The sequence below is a fragment of the Scyliorhinus canicula genome, chromosome 11, assembly GCF_902713615.1.
Source record: "Scyliorhinus canicula chromosome 11, sScyCan1.1, whole genome shotgun sequence".
NCBI lineage: Eukaryota > Metazoa > Chordata > Chondrichthyes > Carcharhiniformes > Scyliorhinidae > Scyliorhinus > Scyliorhinus canicula.
In genome coordinates this window covers 27,400,351-27,420,222 of record NC_052156.1, presented here as the reverse complement: position 1 = coordinate 27,420,222, position 19,872 = coordinate 27,400,351, and the positions used below count along the sequence as shown (strand labels likewise).

At 50.6% G+C, this 19,872-nt stretch overlaps 1 protein-coding gene across 1 annotated transcript in view; it reads left to right on the top strand.

Annotated features, from left to right (window-relative positions):
* The first annotated feature begins 1,657 nt into the window (after positions 1-1,657).
* LOC119973954 (protein shisa-5-like) overlaps positions 1,658-19,872 on the top strand; it is a 31,487-nt gene continuing 13,272 nt past the window's right edge. The window contains exon 1 of the mRNA XM_038812643.1: positions 1,658-1,907. Coding sequence (XP_038668571.1) covers positions 1,850-1,907 — 58 coding nt within the window. The 5' untranslated portion in view covers positions 1,658-1,849. The remainder of the gene's footprint in view (positions 1,908-19,872) is intronic.

Here is a 19,872-nt window from a genome sequence, read left to right as displayed (position 1 = left end):
GCAGCTGTGTGGTGCTCATCAGATTGTGCCCCCGAAGCCTGACCACTAACATTTCCCACCGGGGTGCGTGTATCAGCACTGTTGGAGGGTGGGGATGAGAGCTGTGACGCGACTATTATGGTGGACTCCTTGGAGCTCTCCTCCGAGGTGGTCTCCTGGGAGGCTGGAGGAGGAGCCACCCAGGATGGGCCGGCGCCATCGACTGGAGGACCTGCGGCAGAATGGGTATGTGGCCAGTGGGAGGGTGGGTCAGTCAGTATGGCAATAACAACTCACGTTTTACAGGTCCTTTGGCCGGGGCACGGTGGTTCCTCACCTCTGTGGCGTGTGCCAGCCTTCGGTCACACCGGTCACCTCCAGGGCCCGCTCTTCGAAGGAAGTGAGGATTAAAAAAAAAACGTATTTTATTACAAAAATGTGTCCGCCCCCCCCCCGCTCGGTCCGCTCCCCCCCGCCCCCCCCCCCTCGGTCCCCCCCGCCCCCTCCCCTCGGGTCCGCCCCCCCCCCCGCCCGCCGCCCGGGTCCGTCCCCCCCCACCCGCCACCCGCCCCCCCCCTCGGGTCCGCCCCTCCCTTGGGTCCGCCCCCCCCGCCCCCCCCCTCGGGTCCGCCCCCCACCGCCGGGTCCGCCCCCCCCCCCACCCCCCCTCGGGTCCCCCCCGCCCCCCCCCCCCCCCCAAGGGCGCCGATGTTCAGCTTGCCCGGGGCGCCAGCAACCCTAGGGCCGGCGCTGGGGGCCGCATGGAGAGTTGGGAGGAATGATGCTCATCTGGCATCCGGGGATGGGGGTGGGGGTGGTGTGGTGTCGACTCACTCCTGCTGCCCTGTGTAGATCGTTGACCTGCACTGGAGGCCAGTCCTCCTGGTCACAATCCCCGAGCTCACAGCTGCCACCACCTGGTCCCAGGCAGCACTGGCTATCCTATGGCTGAACCTCCAGGATTCATGAGGGAACAGGACATCCCTCTTGGCCTCCACTGCATCTAGAAGCCTCCATAGATCTACAAGTCTGAATCTTGGGGTCAGTCTCCTGGGCGCCATTGTTTTGTTTTAAAAAAAATTTAGAGTACACAATTCATATTTTCTAATTAAGGAGCAATTTAGCGTGGCCAATCCACCTACCCACGCAATCACGGGGAGAATGTGCAAACTCCACACGGACAGTGACCCAGGGCCGGGATCGAACCTGGGACCTCGGTGCCGTGAGGCAGCAGTGCTAACCACTGCGCCACCGTGCTGCCCTCTGGGTGCCATTGCTGTTAGCTGGCTGGGGTTGGCTGAGCAAGTGCTGCTAAAGTGCCGCTTGACCTTGTTAGGGGGGGGGGGCGCGGGCCCAGCGAATCAGCTGGCGAGCCTTTGCAGTGAGAAACCTCGAGGAGCTTCATTAAGTGGACCAATTAACGTTGAATTGCGTCGCCGGCCTCGCTGGACCGAGCGCCGGGAAGCTCGCGGCAATTCCCGCTCGCGCCCAGGTGGTTTTTATTGCCGACCGCACTGGCGGGATTCCCCCCGGTTTTCTCGCTGAAACTTTGGAAAATCTGAGGAAGATTCCGCCCCATCTGTACAGCAGAGGGAACAAAAAGCTGTTTTGGGATTGTTATTATCATCGTTAAACATTGGAGGGCACTGCTTGTTCTGTTGACTCCAGATTGTAACCCGACCAAACCATAACTCAGAGCAATTCACACCACTCCCAGTTACTTCCTCATTCTCCTCTTTCAGAGAGACTGCAGCCACACGCTCAAACTGAAGCACATGTGATCTTTTACACAGAGAAAGGAGGGCGATTTGATCGGTCATTTCGGAATTAAATACTGCAGATCTTGGAAGAGAAAACACCTTGAATCGTGATGCAGAAGTTGGGGTTTGCTTATTTGCTGGTGGTTGGCATGGCTATCTTGCCTTCACGTAAGTGTGCAAATAAGTTTGATGTATGTTTACATACGGATTACGTGCAGCATTTGTGGACAAGAAAATTTGGTGGAATCTTAAATGAAAGACAGTAATGAAAAAAGATGTTAACATGTTAGAGGGCTAAATAAATGGTAAAAGTCGTAGCATTTCTTGTGCAAAGTGTGCCGGGTCTGTGTTGAGAGACAAATCAGTTAACAATTGTTCTCGAAAGTGTTCATTAAGATTTGCAAGGGAACAAAACCGCACTTTCCGTTAATTTCTAAATAAATGCAACAATTGAGAATAAAATTGGATGGGACCAGATCGTAACTTGGCGCGAACTTCGGTTACTGAATAAGTCTGTAAATTCTGCATTGACTTGCTGTCAAGAAGGTATAATAATTGTTTTGCAAAGAACGTTGCTTTGCATTTTCAGGGGTAATTATGTTTCAAGATAGTTTGCATTTTATTATTCCACATCTTGCCAAAATCTCTTCCGCTTTCCAAATATCTACTCTTGATATTCTTGCAGTTTGTACAGAAATCGGTTAGCCATGGCCACATAAAGTCGAGACCAAAGGAGGAAGGGGAAACTCTAGCCTCCTTGCACCAACTCGAAGTAAAACTGCCCTTTTTAAGCACCAGTCTGCATTAAACTGATTTACATTGTCCATGATTAGTGAGGAATAAAGCTACAGGAACGTTCACACTTTCCTTGGATAGCCCAGAATATGGATACAATTGCCATTTTTTAAACTCTTAACTCTTACTTCAAATTAAACTTGGTTCTAAATTAGAATATGTCTGAATGGCATCAAGCATTCAGTCATGTTTCATTCTCGTTAAATTCAAATTTCAATTTGGTAACCTGTTTTTTTTTTGAGCGTCAATACATTTAGTACAATTTGCACATTCCATCAATTCAATTCCTGGGTTAGGAGTTGGGCAGTGGAGCCCCCACTTCTCAGGCACGACATGGCCTCCTTAGTTCCCAAAATGGCAGACAGGAGAAGCACCAGTCTTTCTGTCTGGAAATGTGCCAGATTGGGTAAACACGATCTTTGTTGTATATATGCAAACAAGGAGCCTCGGCGTGCTCGACTCTGTGACGTGCCAAGACCGTTAAATTTACAACTTGCAGGGCGGCATGCGGCGTAGTGGTTAGCACTGGGACTGCGGCGCTGAGGACCCGGGTTCGAATCCTGGCCCTGGGTCACTCTCCGTGTGGAGTTTGCACATTCTCCCCGTGTCTGCGTGGGTTTCACCCCCACAACCCAAAGATGTGCAGGATAGGTGGATTGGCCAGGCTAAATTGCCCATTAAGGGCAGCAGCACGGTGGCACAATGGTTAGCATTGCAGCCTCACGGCGCCAAGGTTCCAGGTTCAATCCCGGCTCTGGGTCACTGTCCATGTGGAGTTTGCACATTCTCCCCATGTTTGCGTGGGTGTCGTCCCCACAACCCAAAGATGTGCAGGCTAGGTGGATTGGCCACACTAAATTGCCCCTTAATTGGAAAAAAATATTTGGGTACTCTAAATTAAAAAAAAAACAAAAAATTAAATAAATAAATTACCCCTTAATTGGAAAAAAAAATAATTGGTACTCCAAATTTTTTTTTTTTTAAATTCAACCTCTTGCGCAAATAATGAATTTTCCATTTTTCATATCAATTATGCCCATGTATCCTCCATCAATTTTAAATTGAGTATCGGCTAAATCTGTGCTGTTATGAATTAGGATTTCCACATGCAAACTGGGACAGCATGATGGCTCAGTGGTAAGCACTGCTGTCTCACACGCCAGGGACCCGGGTTCGATTCCGGCCTTGGGTGACTGTGTGGAGTTTGCACGTACACCCTTTTTCCGCGTGGGTTTCCCCTGGGTATTCCGGTTTCCTCCCACAGTCCAAGGAAAGTTTAGGCGGATTGGCCATTCTAAAATTGAAACTTAGTGTCCAAACGATGTGCAGGTTAAATGGATTAGCCCTGATCAATACATGGAGATACGGGGATAGGGCGGGGAAGTGGGTTCAGCTAGACTGCTCCTTCAGGGGACGACAGCAGACTTGATGGGCTGAATGGCCTTCTTCTGCATTTAGGGATTCTGTGGTCAAGTGAACCACGAACATCTTTTGCCGTCTTGTACATTCTTATGGTCCGATAGCCGACAGGAAGAGATGAGCTTGTTATTTATTGGATAAAAGAAAATTACTGCGGATCCTGGAATCTGAAACCAAAAGAGAAAATGCTGGAAAATGCTGGCAGCATCTGTAAGGAGAGAAAATAGCTCACGTTTCGAGTCCAGAAGCTTTGACAAATGGTCATCTGGACTCGAAACGTTAGCTTTTTTCTCTCCTTACAGATGCTGCCAGATCTGCTGGGACTTTCCAGCATTTTCTCTTTTAGTTGTTATTTATTGGGCTAGTTTCAAATCCAGTTCCCAGAAGTGGAAAAGAAACAGGTTCAAACATGCCCACCAAAATCCCCATAATGAAACTGTTGAATCACAATGCAGGGTATTGTGTTTCCAACCTGCCTGGACAGTATTGCAGGTTGTCAGTGCTGTGTGACTAATTGATCAAAAATGCTGATATCTATAATATGACGAGGCTCAAGAGAATCACCTGGTCGGGTCGTGAGCACAATTACTTGTTGCGTTTTGTTTTGTTTTGTTAAAGTCATTTCACGCTCCCCCTACTTTCATGTGAACCTTCGAAACGAAGCACCATTGCAAAGTGAGCCAACCTACATGCTCCCAATTAAGTCCCTGCCCTGCTGTTCATGAGCTAACTGCTCGTGTGGGGGATAGGATTTCCCCCTTTGGCAATGTTTTAATATGAAACCTACACAGGGATTCAGATCCTTTCTCTCCGTTTCACAGACTATTGGGGCATGAACACAATTGTGTTTTCCAACTCAACTTCTCAAAGACTACTCAATTATTTTTTCTAATAATGGTTCACTGATTGGCGGAAGGATTGAGACGATAGGAGTGACATCAGTTAAATCTGGTCCTTCTTGGGGCGGCATGTGGCGCAGTGGATAGCACTGGGACTGCGGCGCTGAGGACCCGGGTTCAAATCCCGGCATTGGGTCACTGTCCGTGTGGAGTTTGCACATTCTCCACTGTCTGTGTGGGTTTCACCCCCACAACCCAAAGATTTGCAGGTTAGGTAGATTGGCCACACTAAATTGTCCCTTAATTGGGAAAAATAAATAGTTGGGTACTCTAAATTTTTAAATTTTTTTTTTAAAAAGCTGGTCCTTCCTATAGTCACAATTTACAGTAAAGCCATAAAACCTTTATAAAAGTTTCCATTGACTTCAATAATCAAATTGCCCTTAAGACTTCTTGACTGCATAAGCTCTATGTCCTCCCAACTTACTGCATCTGCCGTTGCCACTGTCTGACACGAAATGAAACTAACCAGATGTTTCCTCTTTAACACCACAATTGCTCATTTTCATTTCTTTTTTTAAAAATTTAGAGTACCCAATTAATTTTTTCCAATTAAGGGGCAATGTAGTGTGGCCAATCCACCTACCCTGCACATCTTTGGGTTGTGGGGGCGAAACCCACACAAACACAGGGAGAATGTGCAAACTCCACACGGACAGTGACCCAGAGCCGGGATTGAACCTGGGACGTCGGCCCCGTGCTGCCCCCCTCATTTTCATTTCTCATCATTGCCAGCCTGAGGGCAGCACGGTGGGGCAGTGGTTAGCACCACTGCCTCGTGGCACCAAGGTCCCAGGTTCAATCCTAGCTCTGGGTCACTGTCCATATGCAGTTTTCACATTCTCCCCATGCTTGTGTGGGTTTCGTCCCCACATCCCAAAGATGTGCAGTAGGTTGGTTTGTCACGCTAAATTGCCCCTTAATTAGAAAAAATTAATTGGGTACTCCAAATTTATTTTAAAAATTTGAAAAAAATCATTGCCTACCTACATTTCTATCTCAGTCCTTCTGACACGATACCCTCTTGAAGGGCCACCTCCAAACTTTGTTACTCCAGTGTCTTCCTGGCCTGCTTCCTAACCTATGTCCTCTGTGGCCTTGGATTTGCATTGCTCTAACTATTCAGGAACACCAAGTTCACCTGCAGCTCTTTGGCTAAAATGAAACGTTAGATTAAGCCCAAAATGGGGTGTAGTTCTTTTGTTCATTTTCTTCACAGCTTGGAACTTGTATGTCTCTTTCGTGGAGACCGTGAATTGGCTTCAATTTGAACTCAAATTGGTTTTTGGGGCAAGCAATGAGATGGATTAAGGGTTTGCCCTGTCCACTCTGTACTTTGGCTTTGTAACTTTAAGGATGAGACTGAAAAACATTAAAAAGGAATCATTACAGGCTGCAACCAGCAAGTTAAGTGTTTAACATTGGCTTACCTGAATGTGGAGTCAGGAGGACATGAATGAATGGCCTGTGCAATTCCACAATTAAACCACGTGGGCTGCTGTTGGCCATTGGAAACCCTACCCTTCATCATGACCTTGATACCACCAGATCTCCACCACCTCCCCTGATCTCAACCATCAGCCTCTCCAATCACCACCATGCCCCGTCTCTCTGATAATTTTGACCCATGGCATCCCACTCCCTGATCGCTCTCTTTTCTGCCACCCCACTTAAGAACATACCTCAGAGCCATCTCTTTTTTTTCCTTTTTTTAAAATTTAGAGTACCTAATTATTTTGTTCCAATTAAGGGGCAATTTAGTGTGGCCAATCCACCTACCCTGCACATCTTTGGGTCATGGGGGTGAAATCCACGCAGACATGGGGAGAATGTGCAAACTCCACAAGGACAGTGACTCAGGGCCGGGAGTCGAACCCGGGTCGTCAGCGCCATAGTCCCAGTGCTAACCACTGCACCGCGTGCAAACAACGGTGGGGCAACTCCTTCGCGCCGTAGTTGCCCGCCCCACCGGTTTCCAGAGAATCCCGCCCTAGGTGTCCACAGCTCACTGCCGTAATGATAATGAGGCCCATGGTCAAACATAACGTGGCCTTGGGCCTATTCTTTCAGGCACAGGAATAACTTCTGTTGGTCCTGATTGGGCAGGCTTAATCTCAAATTTCCAGACCTATGTGTTTTTGTTCAGCTGAAACTCTGCTACCTACACCCTACCCAATCCACGTACAAGTTGTCCAGCTCTCCATCCTCACTGAGTTATGGTATCTTTGGTCCTCCAATGCTTCAAATTTAAAATTCTCATCCTTGTCTTTAATTTAAAATGCTTTTCCCTTCCTATTTGTTACCTTCCGTAATACTACAACCAACACCCTGAACTGACTCTTATTCTGGCCCTAATGTGCCCCCTCACTTTACTCATCATTAGTAACTATGCATTTGATCAAGATTTTGGTCACCACTCCTGTATATCTTTCTTTTTTTTAATAAATGTTTTTATTCTCCATTTTTTCTCCAAAATTTACACTCCACCCACAAACAGTAAACGATAACAAATACAAAATCAAACGCCTTAACAATAACAATAACAACGATCCTATCCCACCACCCCAAACAATGGCCCACTTGTCAATATATGCATCCAATAACACAAACCCTCCCTCGGTGGAAACAAAAAACAAAGGAGAAAAAGAAGAAAGGAGTCTGGGACCGCCCATGGTCACCATAGAGTCCACCCCCGTCCACCCCCCCCCCCCCCCCAAAACTCGGTCATCCTAGAATCCACTCCCCCCCCCCCCCCCCCCCCCCCCACCCGCCCACATTCAACGCCGTCTGACCTCTGAAAGAGTGCCGCATATGATACCCAAGAGTTGTAAACCTCCCCCCCCGCCACCTCCCCAACTCCTCCCGTCTACTGCCTCTTGTAAAACCCCTCCCCCCAACCTTGGTTCCTTCCCCCCAACTTTCCACCCCGGCTGGACCACTCAGACCCTGTTCCGCCAGGCTCTGATGGCCACAGCCCCTCCCCGCACCTCACTCCCGTTCACTGGCTGGCTTAAACCGGCCAGCGTGGAGGCCCCCGCCCGGGTCCCTTTCCCCCTTGTCCGGCCCTAGGAAAGCTCAGAAATCCCCTTTTAGCACACAACCCCCGCATATCCACCTACACCCCAAAGAGCCCTCACTTCGAGTGAAAGTCCCATCACTTACCTTGTCCAAATATATACAACATCGGCTCCTTTAGCCCATACACCCGCACGCAGTGAAACAAACAAACAAAAAGAAGAAAATAAAGTCCTGAGGTTACATCGGTACATGGCCATTTCTCAATTTCTCAATTCTGCCACAGTCCTTCTGCCTTCACAAACTCCTCCGCTGCTTCCGCCATTCCAAAATAAAAGTCCTTGAGCTTGTAAGTCACCCTCAGCTTCGCTAGATATACTATGCCGCACTGCACCTTGCTAATGTACAGTGCCCTCTTCACCCGATTGAAAGCAACCCGCTTCCTCACCAGCTCCACCGTAAAATCCTGGTAAACACGTATACCAGCTCCAGCCCACTGCACCACCTGCTTCTGCTTGGCCCAGCACAGGGCCTTCTCCTTCACACTGTACCTACGAAGCACAGAGTCACTACCTTTGGAGGCTCACTTGCCTTTGGTATAGGCCTCCACGACCGATGAGCCCGATCCAGTTCATATCGGGAGGGATCCTCCCCCTTCCCCAATAGTTTTGCCAGCATCGCAGCAAAATACTCAGTCGGCCTCGGCCCTTCAACTCCTTCGGGCAGCCCCATAATCCTCAAATTCTGTCGCCTGGATCTGTTTTCCAGGTCTTCCATTTTTCCTTGCAGATCCTTGTTAATCTCCATCACCTTCCGCATCTCCTTCCCCATCGAGGTAAATTGATCACCGTGCTGCAATAATGTCTCCTCCACTTCCTTCAGCGCCTCCCCTTGCTTCCGCACCTCCGCCACTGCGCTTGCCACCGCTGTCGTCACCGGGGAAATCGCCTCCTCCACCAGCACACTCAAAACCTCCCTTATCTTCTTCCTCATTGTCTCCATGTATTTTGTGAACTGCCTTTCGAATTCCGCAGCCATCACCTCAGTTATTTCTTCAGCCGTAAGCAATGCGGCCTCCCCTGGTGCTCCAGTCTCCATTTTCCTTGGTGACCCCACGGTGACCTTCCTACTCCCCGACGGACTTTCAGCTGTTTTCACAGCCGTTTTTTTACTGGCCCTCGACATATCCCTTCCCTGTGCTTTCTCCTGGCTGTCACCGCCTTCGCTGCCCCTAAGACCGGGCGTCAATCCCCGACAATGCCGTTCCCGAAACTCCTGTATATCTTTCTTTAGCTCAATATTCCTTTATCTTCTCACTTGCCTGTGAAGGACCTTGGCCGTGTGTATATTTTTTATATTAAAGGTGCTCTCTACATGTCTGTTTTTGTTGCTAGTATCCCATCTTACAACATCCAGTTCACCCATCTTGCCTGCTCTTGCTGACTGACGATTGCTCCCAGTTCCTCAAAATTGCAATTTTGACTCCTATGTTTCAGTTCCTCCATTTTCTTGCCCCACCCAATCCCTGTAAACTCCATCCTTCCTACAACTCCGCACTTCTCCAATTCTGGCCTTTTTTGCACATCACAGACTTCTTATTTGGTGACAGTGTCTTTAGCTACCTAGGTGCTCAGGTCTGGAATTACCTCTCTAACTCTCTCTGCCTCTCCACCTCTTATTCCTTCTTCACACCACTCTTTTCATCGAACGATAGAATAGTACAGCATCTAATGAGGCCTTTCAGCCCATCTGCCTTTAAGCCGACCTGTTTGATCAGGTTTTTGTTCAGGTCAATGTCTTCTTTGACTTGGTATCATTTATTTGTCTGCTAATACTCCAATTAAGTGTTTTGGACATTTTACTACTTTAAGATGCTGTATAAATGTGAGTTGTTGTTTCGTTGCTGCTGTTGCTGTTCTTGTGTTTCCATAAGGTTTTACCTTGTTCACCGAGATATCCTGAAATAATTAACAACCAGTGCATCTGTGTTTTTAAAATGCTATCACTATTGTTTCATGGGTATTACAGTAAGAGCCAGGAATCAGCATTAAGTTGACTGAATGGTAAATCTGATTTTTTGTGTTTGGTGAGGTTTAAATGTTGACCAGGAGAAGTCGGAGTAGTAATATAGGAAGTGTGGCAGCCAATTTGCACACATCAAGGTTAACCCCTCCAATCATTCAGCATTCCTTCAGTGCTGCATCAAAGTGTCAGCTGAAATTCAGCATTCATTCCAGGAGCTGCTTTGAAACTGAGCCCATGGGGTATTTTAACTCTGGGGCCTTATTTAAAATCCCTCAGCTGACCTTTCACCCATCCTGGGCAGGAGATGGTGGAAAACTGCGTGCCCAGAGAGACTTAGAGGAAGCGGTGGCAGAATAGTATTCTCTCTGGACTAGTAATACAGAGACCCAGGTAATGACCTGGGGAGCCAGGTTTGAATCCCACCAAGGCAGGTGGTGGAATTTAAGCTCAATAAAACGTCTGGTTTTAAAAGGCAAATGATGTCCATAAAACCATTGCCGATTGTCGTAAAAACCATCTGGTTCACTAATGTCCTTTAGGGTCGGAAATTTGCCGTCCTTACCTGGTCTGACCTACATGTGACTCCAGATCCACAGTAATGTGGATTGACTCTTAAATGCTCCCTGAAATGGCCTAGAAAGCCACTACGTTATACTCAACTACTACAAAGAAAACACAAAGTAATGAAACCGGATGAATCACCCGGCATCGACCTAGGCATCAGAAACAACAACGGTAAACCCAGTCCTGTCGACCCTGCAAAGTCCTCCTTACTAACATCTGGGTGCTTGTGCCAAAATTGGGAAAGCTGTCTCACAAACTAGTCAATCAACAACCTGACATAATCATACTCATAGAATCATATCTTTAATGTCCCAAACACCACCATCGCCATTCCTGGGTATCTCCTGTCTCACCGACAGGTCAGACCCAGCAGAGGTGGCAGCACAGTGGTATACAGTCGGGAGGGAGTTGGCCTGGGAGTCCTCAACATCGACTTTGGACCCCATGAAGTCTCATGGCACCAGGTCAAACATGGGCAAGGAAACCTCCTGCTGATTACCACATACACGCTACCATCAGCTAGTGAATCAGCACTCCTGTATGAACACCACTTGGAGGAGACACTGAGGGTGGCACGGGCACAGGATTTACACTAGGTGGGGGAGTTCAATGTCCATCACCAAGAATGGCTCGGTCGTACCACCACAGACCAAGCTGGCCGGGCCCTAAAGGACATAGCTGCTAGACTGGGACTGCAGCAGGTGGTGAGGGAACCAACCAAAGGGAAAAACATACTTGACCTCATCCTCATCAATCTGCCTGCCGCAAATGCATTTGTCCATGACAGTATCGGTAGGAGTGATCACTGCACAGTCCTTGTGAAGACAAAGTCCCGTCTTCACATTGAGGATACCTTCCATTTTCTTGTGTGGCACTAGCACCGTGCTAAATGGAATATAATTTTACCAGATCTAGCAGCTCAAGATTGGGCATTTATGAGGTGCTGTGGGCCATCAGCAGCAGCAGAATTATACTCAACCACAATCTGCAACCTCATGGCCTGGCATATCCCCCACTCTACCATTACCACAGTAGTGACCGGATGGGGTGCAATGCATCAGGGAGGACCTCCTGCCAGCGAGCGGCTGGGAGGTTCCTGGACCATAGGGCCAGCTGGACGGCCCTCCAAACTGTCCCGTTCTCCCTCTCTACCTGCCCATTTCCCCAAGGGTTGTAACTGGTCGTCCTGCTGGAGGCGATACCCCTACTGAGCAGGAACTGATACAGCTCATCGCTCATGAATGAGGATCCCCTGTCGCTGTGGATGTAGTCGGGGAAACAGAACAGAGCGAAGATGGAGTTGAGGGCCTTGATGACGGTGGCAGACGTCATATCCAGGCATGGGATGGCGATGGGGAACCTGGAGAATTCATCGACCACACTGAGGATATATGTGTTGCGGTCGGTGGAGGGGAGGGGCCCCTTTGAAATCCACGCTGAGGCGTTCAAAGGGGCGGGAGGCCTTCACCAGGCGTGCATGGTCCGGCCGGTAGAGGTGCGGCTTGCATTCCGCACAGACCTGGCAGTCTCTGGTGACTGTCCGTACTTCCTCGACGGAGTAGGGCAGATTGCGGACTTTGATGAGGTGGTATAATCGAGTGACACCCGGGTGACAAAGGCTGTCGTGTAGGGCCCGGAGTTGGTCCACTTGTGCGCTGGCACATGCACCTTGGGAGAGGGCGTCTGGGGGCTCGTTAAGCTTGCCGGGGCGATACAAAATCTTGTAATTGTAGGTGGAGAGCTCGATTCTCCACCGCAAGATTTTATCATTTTTGATTTTGCCCCGCTGCGTGTTGCTGAACATGAAAGCTACCGACCGCTGGTCAGTGAGGAGAGTGAATCTCCTGCCGGCCAGGTAATGCCTCCAATGCCGCACCGCTTCAACGATAGCTTGGGCCTCCTTTTCAATGGATGAATGTCGAATTTCAGAGGCATGAAGGGTGCGGGAAAAGAATGCCACGGGTCTGCCCGCCTGGTTTAGAGTGGCGGCAAGGGCGACATCTGAGCATCGCTCTCTACTTGAAAGGGCAGTGTCTCGTCTACTGCGTGCATCCCGGCCGTGGCTATGTCTGCTCTAATATGGGCGAAAGCATGTTGTGCCTCGGCCGTGAGGGGAAATTGAGTGGACTGTATAAGTGGGCGGGCCTTGTCCGCGTAGTTTGGGACCCACTGGGCGTAGTAGGAGAAGAACACAAGGCAGGGTTTGAGGGCCTTGGGGCAGTGGGGTAGGGGGAGCTCCATGAGGGGACGCATGCGGTCGGGATCGGGCCCCAGGAGTCCATTGTGGACTACGTAGCCGAGGATGGCTAAGCGGTTGGTACTGAACACGCACTTCTCCTTATTGTAGGTGAGGTTGAGGAGAGTGGCGGTGTGGAGAAATTTGGCACGGCTGGCGTCGTGATCCTGCTGGTCATGGCCGCAGATGGTGACGCTGTCCAGGTATGGAAACGTGGCCCGCAGTCCGTACCGGTCAACCATTCGGTCCATTTCTCTTTGGAATACCGAGACCAAGTTAGTGACGCCGAAGGGAACCCTAAGAAATTGATAGCGTCGACCGTCCGCCTCGAAGGCAGTGTATAGACGGTCCGATTTATGGATGGGGAGCTGGTGGTAGGCGGATTTAAAGTCGATCGTTGAGAAGATCCGGTACTGTGCAATCTGATTGACCATATCAGATATGGGTGGGAGCGGGTACGCGTCGAGCTGCATGTACCGGTTGATGGTCTGGCTGTAGTCCACAACCATCCTGTGTTTCTCCCCAGTTTTAACCACTACCACTTGGGCTCTATAGCCACCAGGGACTATTGCTGGCCTCGATTATACCCTCCCGAAGCAGCCGCTGGACTTCGGACCAGATGAAGGCCTTGTCCTGGGCACTGTACCGTCTGCTCCTGGTGGCGTCGGGCTTGCAATCTGCAGTTAGATTGGCAAAGAGGAAGGGGGGGGGTCAACCTTGAGGGTCGTGAGGCCGCAAACGGTGAGTGGGGGTAGGGGCCCGCCGAATTTGAGGGTGAGACTCTGGAGATGTCACTGAAAATCCAGACCCAGCAATAGTGCAGCACAGAGGTTGGGGAGAACGTAGAGGCGGAAACTGCTGAATTCCACGCCTTGGACAGTGAAATTGACCACACAGAACCCTCGGATCGGGACAGAGTGGGATCCAGAGGCCAGGGAGATCCGTTGGTTGGTGGGGTGGACCGCGAGGGAGCAGCATCTTACCGTGTCCGGTGGATGAAGCTTTCGGTGCTCCCAGAGTCCAGTAGGCAAGAGGTCGTGTGGCTGTTGATTTTCACTGTCGTCGAAGCGGTGGCCAGGTAGTGAGGACGGGACTGGTCCAGTATCATAGAGGCAAGCAGCAGGTGGTCGTCCGAGGATTCAGATGGGGAGCGTCGGCGACCCGGATCTAGCGTTCCAGTCCCGTGGGGAAGACCAAATAGTGGCAATGGCGGCGTCCGGAGGACCTGTGGAGGAGAAGATGGCGGCGCCCACGCAGCGCACGTTGTAGGGACGGGGCAAGATGGCGGCGTCCACTGAGCGCACGTTGCAGGCGCGGGGCAAGATGGCGGCGCCCATGGTGCGCATGTTGTGGGGCCGGGCAAGATGGTGGCGCCCATTGGTCGCACATGGCCCCGGGAGCAGAGGATGGCGGCGCCCATTGTGCGATCGGCTTGGGGAAGTGAGCGAATTTGGGCGCGATAGCGGCGACTGCGCCGGCTTGGCACACCACCGCAAAGTGGCCCTTCTTACCGCAGGATTTGCAAGTGGCGGCGCGGGCTGGGCAGCATTGGCGGGGGTGCTTCTGCTGGCCGCAGAAGTAACAGCGGGGACCCCCAGGGTGCGTGGCGTGGTGGACGGCGCAGACATATTGAGCAGGAGTGACCCCAGCCGGGGGGATCATTTGCGGGGTCCAAGAGGAGTAGGAGGCGTGGGCCGCGCGGCGAGCGGGGTAGGATTGGACGTTGCGAGATGCGACCGTCATGGAGAGCGCTAAAGCTTTCGTCTCCGCTAGGTCGAGCATGGCCCCTTCCAGCAGTCGTTGTCGGATGGGGTCCGACGCAAACCCCATCACAAATGCGTCTCGCATGAGGAGATTGGAATGTTCCGTGGCCGTGCTGGCCTGACAGTCACAGTCCCGTACAAGTGGGATAAGAACCCACCAGAAGTCTTCGATCGACTCACCAGGTAGTTGTACGCGAGTGGCGAGAACGTGCCTAGCAAAGAGTGGGTTCGTCTTCTGAACGTAGTTCTCTTTAAGGAGAGCCATAGCCTCTGCGTAATTCGGGGCGTCCTGGATTAGCGGGAACCTGCTGGAGCTCAACCTGGAGTAAAGCACTTCGATCTTCTGAGCTTCCATCGGCGCGGGGGTCGCTGAGTTGATGTAGGCCTCAAAGCAAGCCAGCCAGTGAATAAAGTCCTTTCTGGCGTCTGGCGAGTGCGGATCCAGCTGCAGGCGATCGGGTTTGATCCTGATGTCCATAATGTGGAAACTCTGACTGTAATAAATTGATGCACTATCAATTGCACGAAAGACTCAGATCGGTACAACTGTGGCTTTATTACAGTCAGATGCGTGGCCTCCTACTGCAGCTGCAGAATGGCTGATCAGATATCCGCTTTAGAACATAGAACATTACAGTGCAGTACAGGCCCTTCGGCCCACGATGTTGCGCCGTCCTGTGAAACCCCTCTAAAGTCCCTCTACACTATTCCCTTATCGTCCATATGCCTATCCAATGACCATTTGAATGCGTTTAGTGTTGGCGAGTCCACTACTGTTGCAGGCAGGGCATTCCACGCCCTTACTACTCTGAGTAAAGAACCTACCTCTGACATCTGTCCTATATCTATCTCCCCTCAATTTAAAGCTATGTCCCCTCGTGCTGGACATCACCATCCGAGGAAAAAGGCTCTCGATGTCCACCCTATCTAATCCTCTGATCATCTTGTATGCCTCAATTAAGTCCCCTCTTAACCTTCTCTCTAACGAAAACAGCCTCAAGTCCTTCAGCCTTTCCTCATATGATCTTCCCTCCATACCAGGCAACATTCTTGTAAATCTCCTCTGTACCCTTTCCAATGCTTCCACATCCTTCCTATAATGTGGCGACCAGAACCGCACACAATACTCCAAATGCGGCCGCACCAGAGTTTTGTACAACTGCAACATGACCTCATGGCTCCGAAACTCAATTCCTCTACCAATAAAAGCTAACACACCGTACGCCTTCTGAACAACCCTTTCAACCTAGGTGGCAACTTTCAGGGATCTATGGACATGGACACCGAGATCTCTCTGCTCGTCCACACTACCAAGAATCTTACCATTAGCCCAGTACTCTGCCTTTCTGTTATTCCTTCCAAAATGAATCACCTCACACTTTTCTGCATTAAACTCCATTTGCCACCTGTCAGCCCAGCTCTGCAGCTTATCTATGTCCCTCTGTAACTTGTAACATCCTTATGCACTGTCCACAACTCCACCGACTTAAGTGTCATCTGCAAATTTACTCACACATCCTTCTACGCCCTCCTCCAGGTCAGTTATAAAAATGACAAACAGCAACGGCCCCAAAACAGATCCTTGTGGCACACCACTAGTAACTGGACACCAGTCAGAGCATTTCCCATCAACCACCACTCTTTGTCTTCTATCAGCTAGCCAATTTCTGATCCAAACTGCTAAATCACCCTGAATCCCATGCCTCTGTATTTTCTGCAATAGCCTACCGTGGGGAACCTTATCAAATGCTTTACTGAAATCCATATACACCACATCAACTGCTTTACCTTCATCCACCTGTTTGGTCACCTTCTCGAAGAACTCAATGAGGTTTGTGAGGCACGACCTACCCTTCACAAAACCATGTTGACTACCTCTAATCAAATTATTCCTTTCCAGATGATTATACATCCTATCTCTTATAAACCTTTCCAAGACTTTTCCCACAACAGAAGTAAGGCTCACTGGTCTATAGTTACCGGGGTTATCTCTACTCCCCTTCTTGTACAAGGGGACAACATTTGCTATCCTCCAATCCTCTGGCACTATTCCTGTAGACAAAGATGACTTAAAGATCAAAGCCAAAGGCTCAGCAATCTCCTCCCTAGCTTCTCAGAGAATCCTAGGATAAATCCCAGGGGAATGATTTATTTTCACACTTTCCAGAATCGCTAACACCTCCTCCTTATGAACCTCAAGTCCTTCTAGTCTAGTAGCCTGTATCTCAGTATTTTCCTCGACAACTTTGTCTTTTTCCTGTGTGAATACTGACGAAAAATACTCATTTAGCACCTCTCCTATCTCCTCGGACTCCACGCACAACTTCCCACTACTGTCCTTGACTGGCCCTACTCTTACCTTAGTCATTCTTTTATTCCTGACATACCTATAGAAAGCTTTAGGGTTATCCTTGATCCTACCTGCCAAAGACTTCTCATGTCCTCGCTTGGCTCTTCTTAGCTCTCTCTTTAGAGCCTTCCTAGCTAACTTGTAACTCTCAAGCGACCCAACTGAACCATCACGTCTCATCTTCACATAAGCCTCCTTCTTCCTCTCGACAAGTGTTTCAACTGCTTTAGTAACCCATGGTTCCCTCACTCGACCACTTCCTCCCTGCCTAACAGGTACATACTTATCAAGGACACGCAGTAGCTGTTCCTTGAACATGCTCCACATTTCCATTGTGTCCATCCCCTGCAGTTTTCCTCTCCAGCCGATGCATCCTAAGTCTTGCCTCATCGCATCATAATTGCCTTTCCCCCAGCAATAACTCTTGCCCTGCAGTTTATACCTATCCCTTTCCATCGCTAAAGTAAACGTAATCGAATTGTGGTCACTATCACCAAAATGCTCACCTACCTCCAAATCTAACACCTGTCCTGGTTCATTACCCAGTACCAAATCCAATACGGCCTCGCCTCTTGTTGGTCTATCTACATACTGCATCAGGAAACCCTCCTGCACACATTGGACAAAAACGGATCCATCTAAAGTACTCGAACTATAGTGTTTCCAGTCAATATTTGGAAAGTTAAAGTCCCCCATAACAACTACCCTGTTATTTTCGCTCCTATCCAGAATCATCTTTGCAATCCTTTCCTCTACATCTCTGGAGCTTTTCAGAGGCCTATAGAAAAGCCCTAACAGGGTGACCTCTCCTTTCCTGTTTCTTAACTCAGCCCATACTACCTCAGTATTCGAGTCCTCATCAAATGTCCTCTCAGCCACCGTAATACTGTCCTTGACTAACAATGTCACCCCTCCCCCTCTCTTACCACCTTCCCTGAACTTACTGAAATATCTAAACCCCGGCACCTGCAACAACCATTCCTCACCCTGCTCTATCCATGTCTCCGAAATGGCCGCAACATTGAAGTCCCAGGTACTAACCCATGCCGACAGTGGGAAGGGCGTGGATTGGAAGAGGGGGCGGGCTTGTCAGCATAATTTGGGACCCACTGGGCGTAATAGGAGAAAAAGTCCAGACAGCGTTTGTGGGATTTAAGAGTGTTGGGGAGGGAAAGTTCCATAAGGGGGCGCATGCGCTCGGGGGAGGGGCTTATCACTCCGTTACGCATTACGTAGCCGAGGATGGCTAGACGGTCGGTGCTAAACACGCACTTATCCTCATTGTAAGTTAGGTTAAGGAGTTTTGCGGTACGGAGGAATCTTTGCAGATTGGTGTTATGGTCCTGCTGATCGTGGCCGAAGATGGTGACGTTGTCTAGGTACGGGAAGGTTGCTCGTAACCCGTACTGGTCCACCATTCGGTCCATTTCCCTTTGGAAGACCGAGACCCCATTTGTGACACCGAACGGAACCCTAAGGAAGTGGTAGAGGCGCCCATCCGCTTCAAACGCAGTGTGCTTTCGGTCACTCGCGCGGATGGGGAGCTGGTGATAGGCGGACTTGAGGTCCACCGTGGAAAAGACTTTGTATTTCGCGATCCTGTTGACCAGGTCGTAAATACGGGGGAGGGGGTACGCGTCCAGCTGCGTAAACCTGTTGATGGTCTGACTGTAATCAATGACCATCCGGTTTTTTTCCCCAGTCCGAACTACCAGCACTTGGGCTCGCCAGGGACTGTTGCTGGCCTCAATGACTCCTTTCTTCAGCAGCCTTTGGACTTCAGACCTGATGAAGGTCCTATCCTGGGCACTGTATCGTCTGCTCTTTGTGGCGATGGGTTTGCAATCTGGGGTGAGATTCGCAAACAAGGAAGGGGGGTCCACTTTAAGGGACGCAAGGCCGCAGACAGTAAGGGGGGAATAGGGCTGCCGAATTTAAAAGTTAAGCTCTGCAGGTTGCACTGGAAGTCCAGTCCTAACAATGCCGGTGCGCAGAGACGGGGAAGGATGAGGAGTTTGTAATTTTTGAAAACTCTCCCCTGGACCATGAGGTCCGCCATGCAGCACCCGGTGATCTGGACAGAATGCGAACCTGAGGCTAGCGCGATTCGGTGTTGGACTGGATGAACGGGGAGCGCGCAGCGTCTTACCGTTTCGGGGTGGACGAAACTTTCTGTGCTCCCGGAGTCCAGTAGGCAGTCTGTCTCGTAGCCGTTCCAACAGGATCTGCGTCGTCTCAGTGGAGAGCGTGCGGGGCCGCGACGGGTCCAGCTGGACTGCAGCGAGTCGTGGCAGGAGCTCGGAATCTTCCTCTCCTGTGAAGTAATTGTTGGTGGGGCCCCAAGATGGCGGCGCCCGTGGCCCGCACGTGGAGTCGGGGCCACAAGGTGGCGGCGTCAGGACCCCAAAACGATGGCGTCCACGGGGCACTCGTGGTGGCTGGGAACGGCGGCAAGGAGGTCCGTGGACGATCCGGGCCCCGAGGGGGGTGCAGGGGGGGCCATACATGGCCGCTGCGCGGGACAGCAGCGACCAACTTGGACTGGCAGATGGATGCATAATGGCCCTTCTTTCCGCAGTTCTTGCACACTGCGGTGCTTGGCCAGGCCGCAGAAGTAACACCAGGGCCCCGTGGGCTGATCGGGGCGCCCCGCAGCGCAGGCCTGGGGGGGGGTCGGAGTCGGCGGGGGCGAGCGGGGCAGCGTGCCACTGAGTCCAGGGGGTCGGGGGCGTAAGTGCGGGCGTTTCGATCGGCGACCGTTAGTGAAGATGCGAGGGTCCGTGCCTCGGTAAGACTGAGGGTGTCCTTTTCTAAAAGCCTTTGGCGAATTTGCGCAGATTGCATGCCTGCAACAAAGGCATCCCGAATCAAAAGTTCAGTGTGCTCAGCCGCTGTGACCTGTGGGCAGGCGCAATTTCTCCCTAGGACAGTGAGAGCCTCATAAAATTCGTCGAGTGACTCCCCGGGGAACTGTTGCCTCGTTGCGAGTAAATGCCGCGCATAAACCTAGTTCACTGGCCTGACGAAGTGTTCTTTGAGCAAATCCATCGCAACGTCATAATCTTCT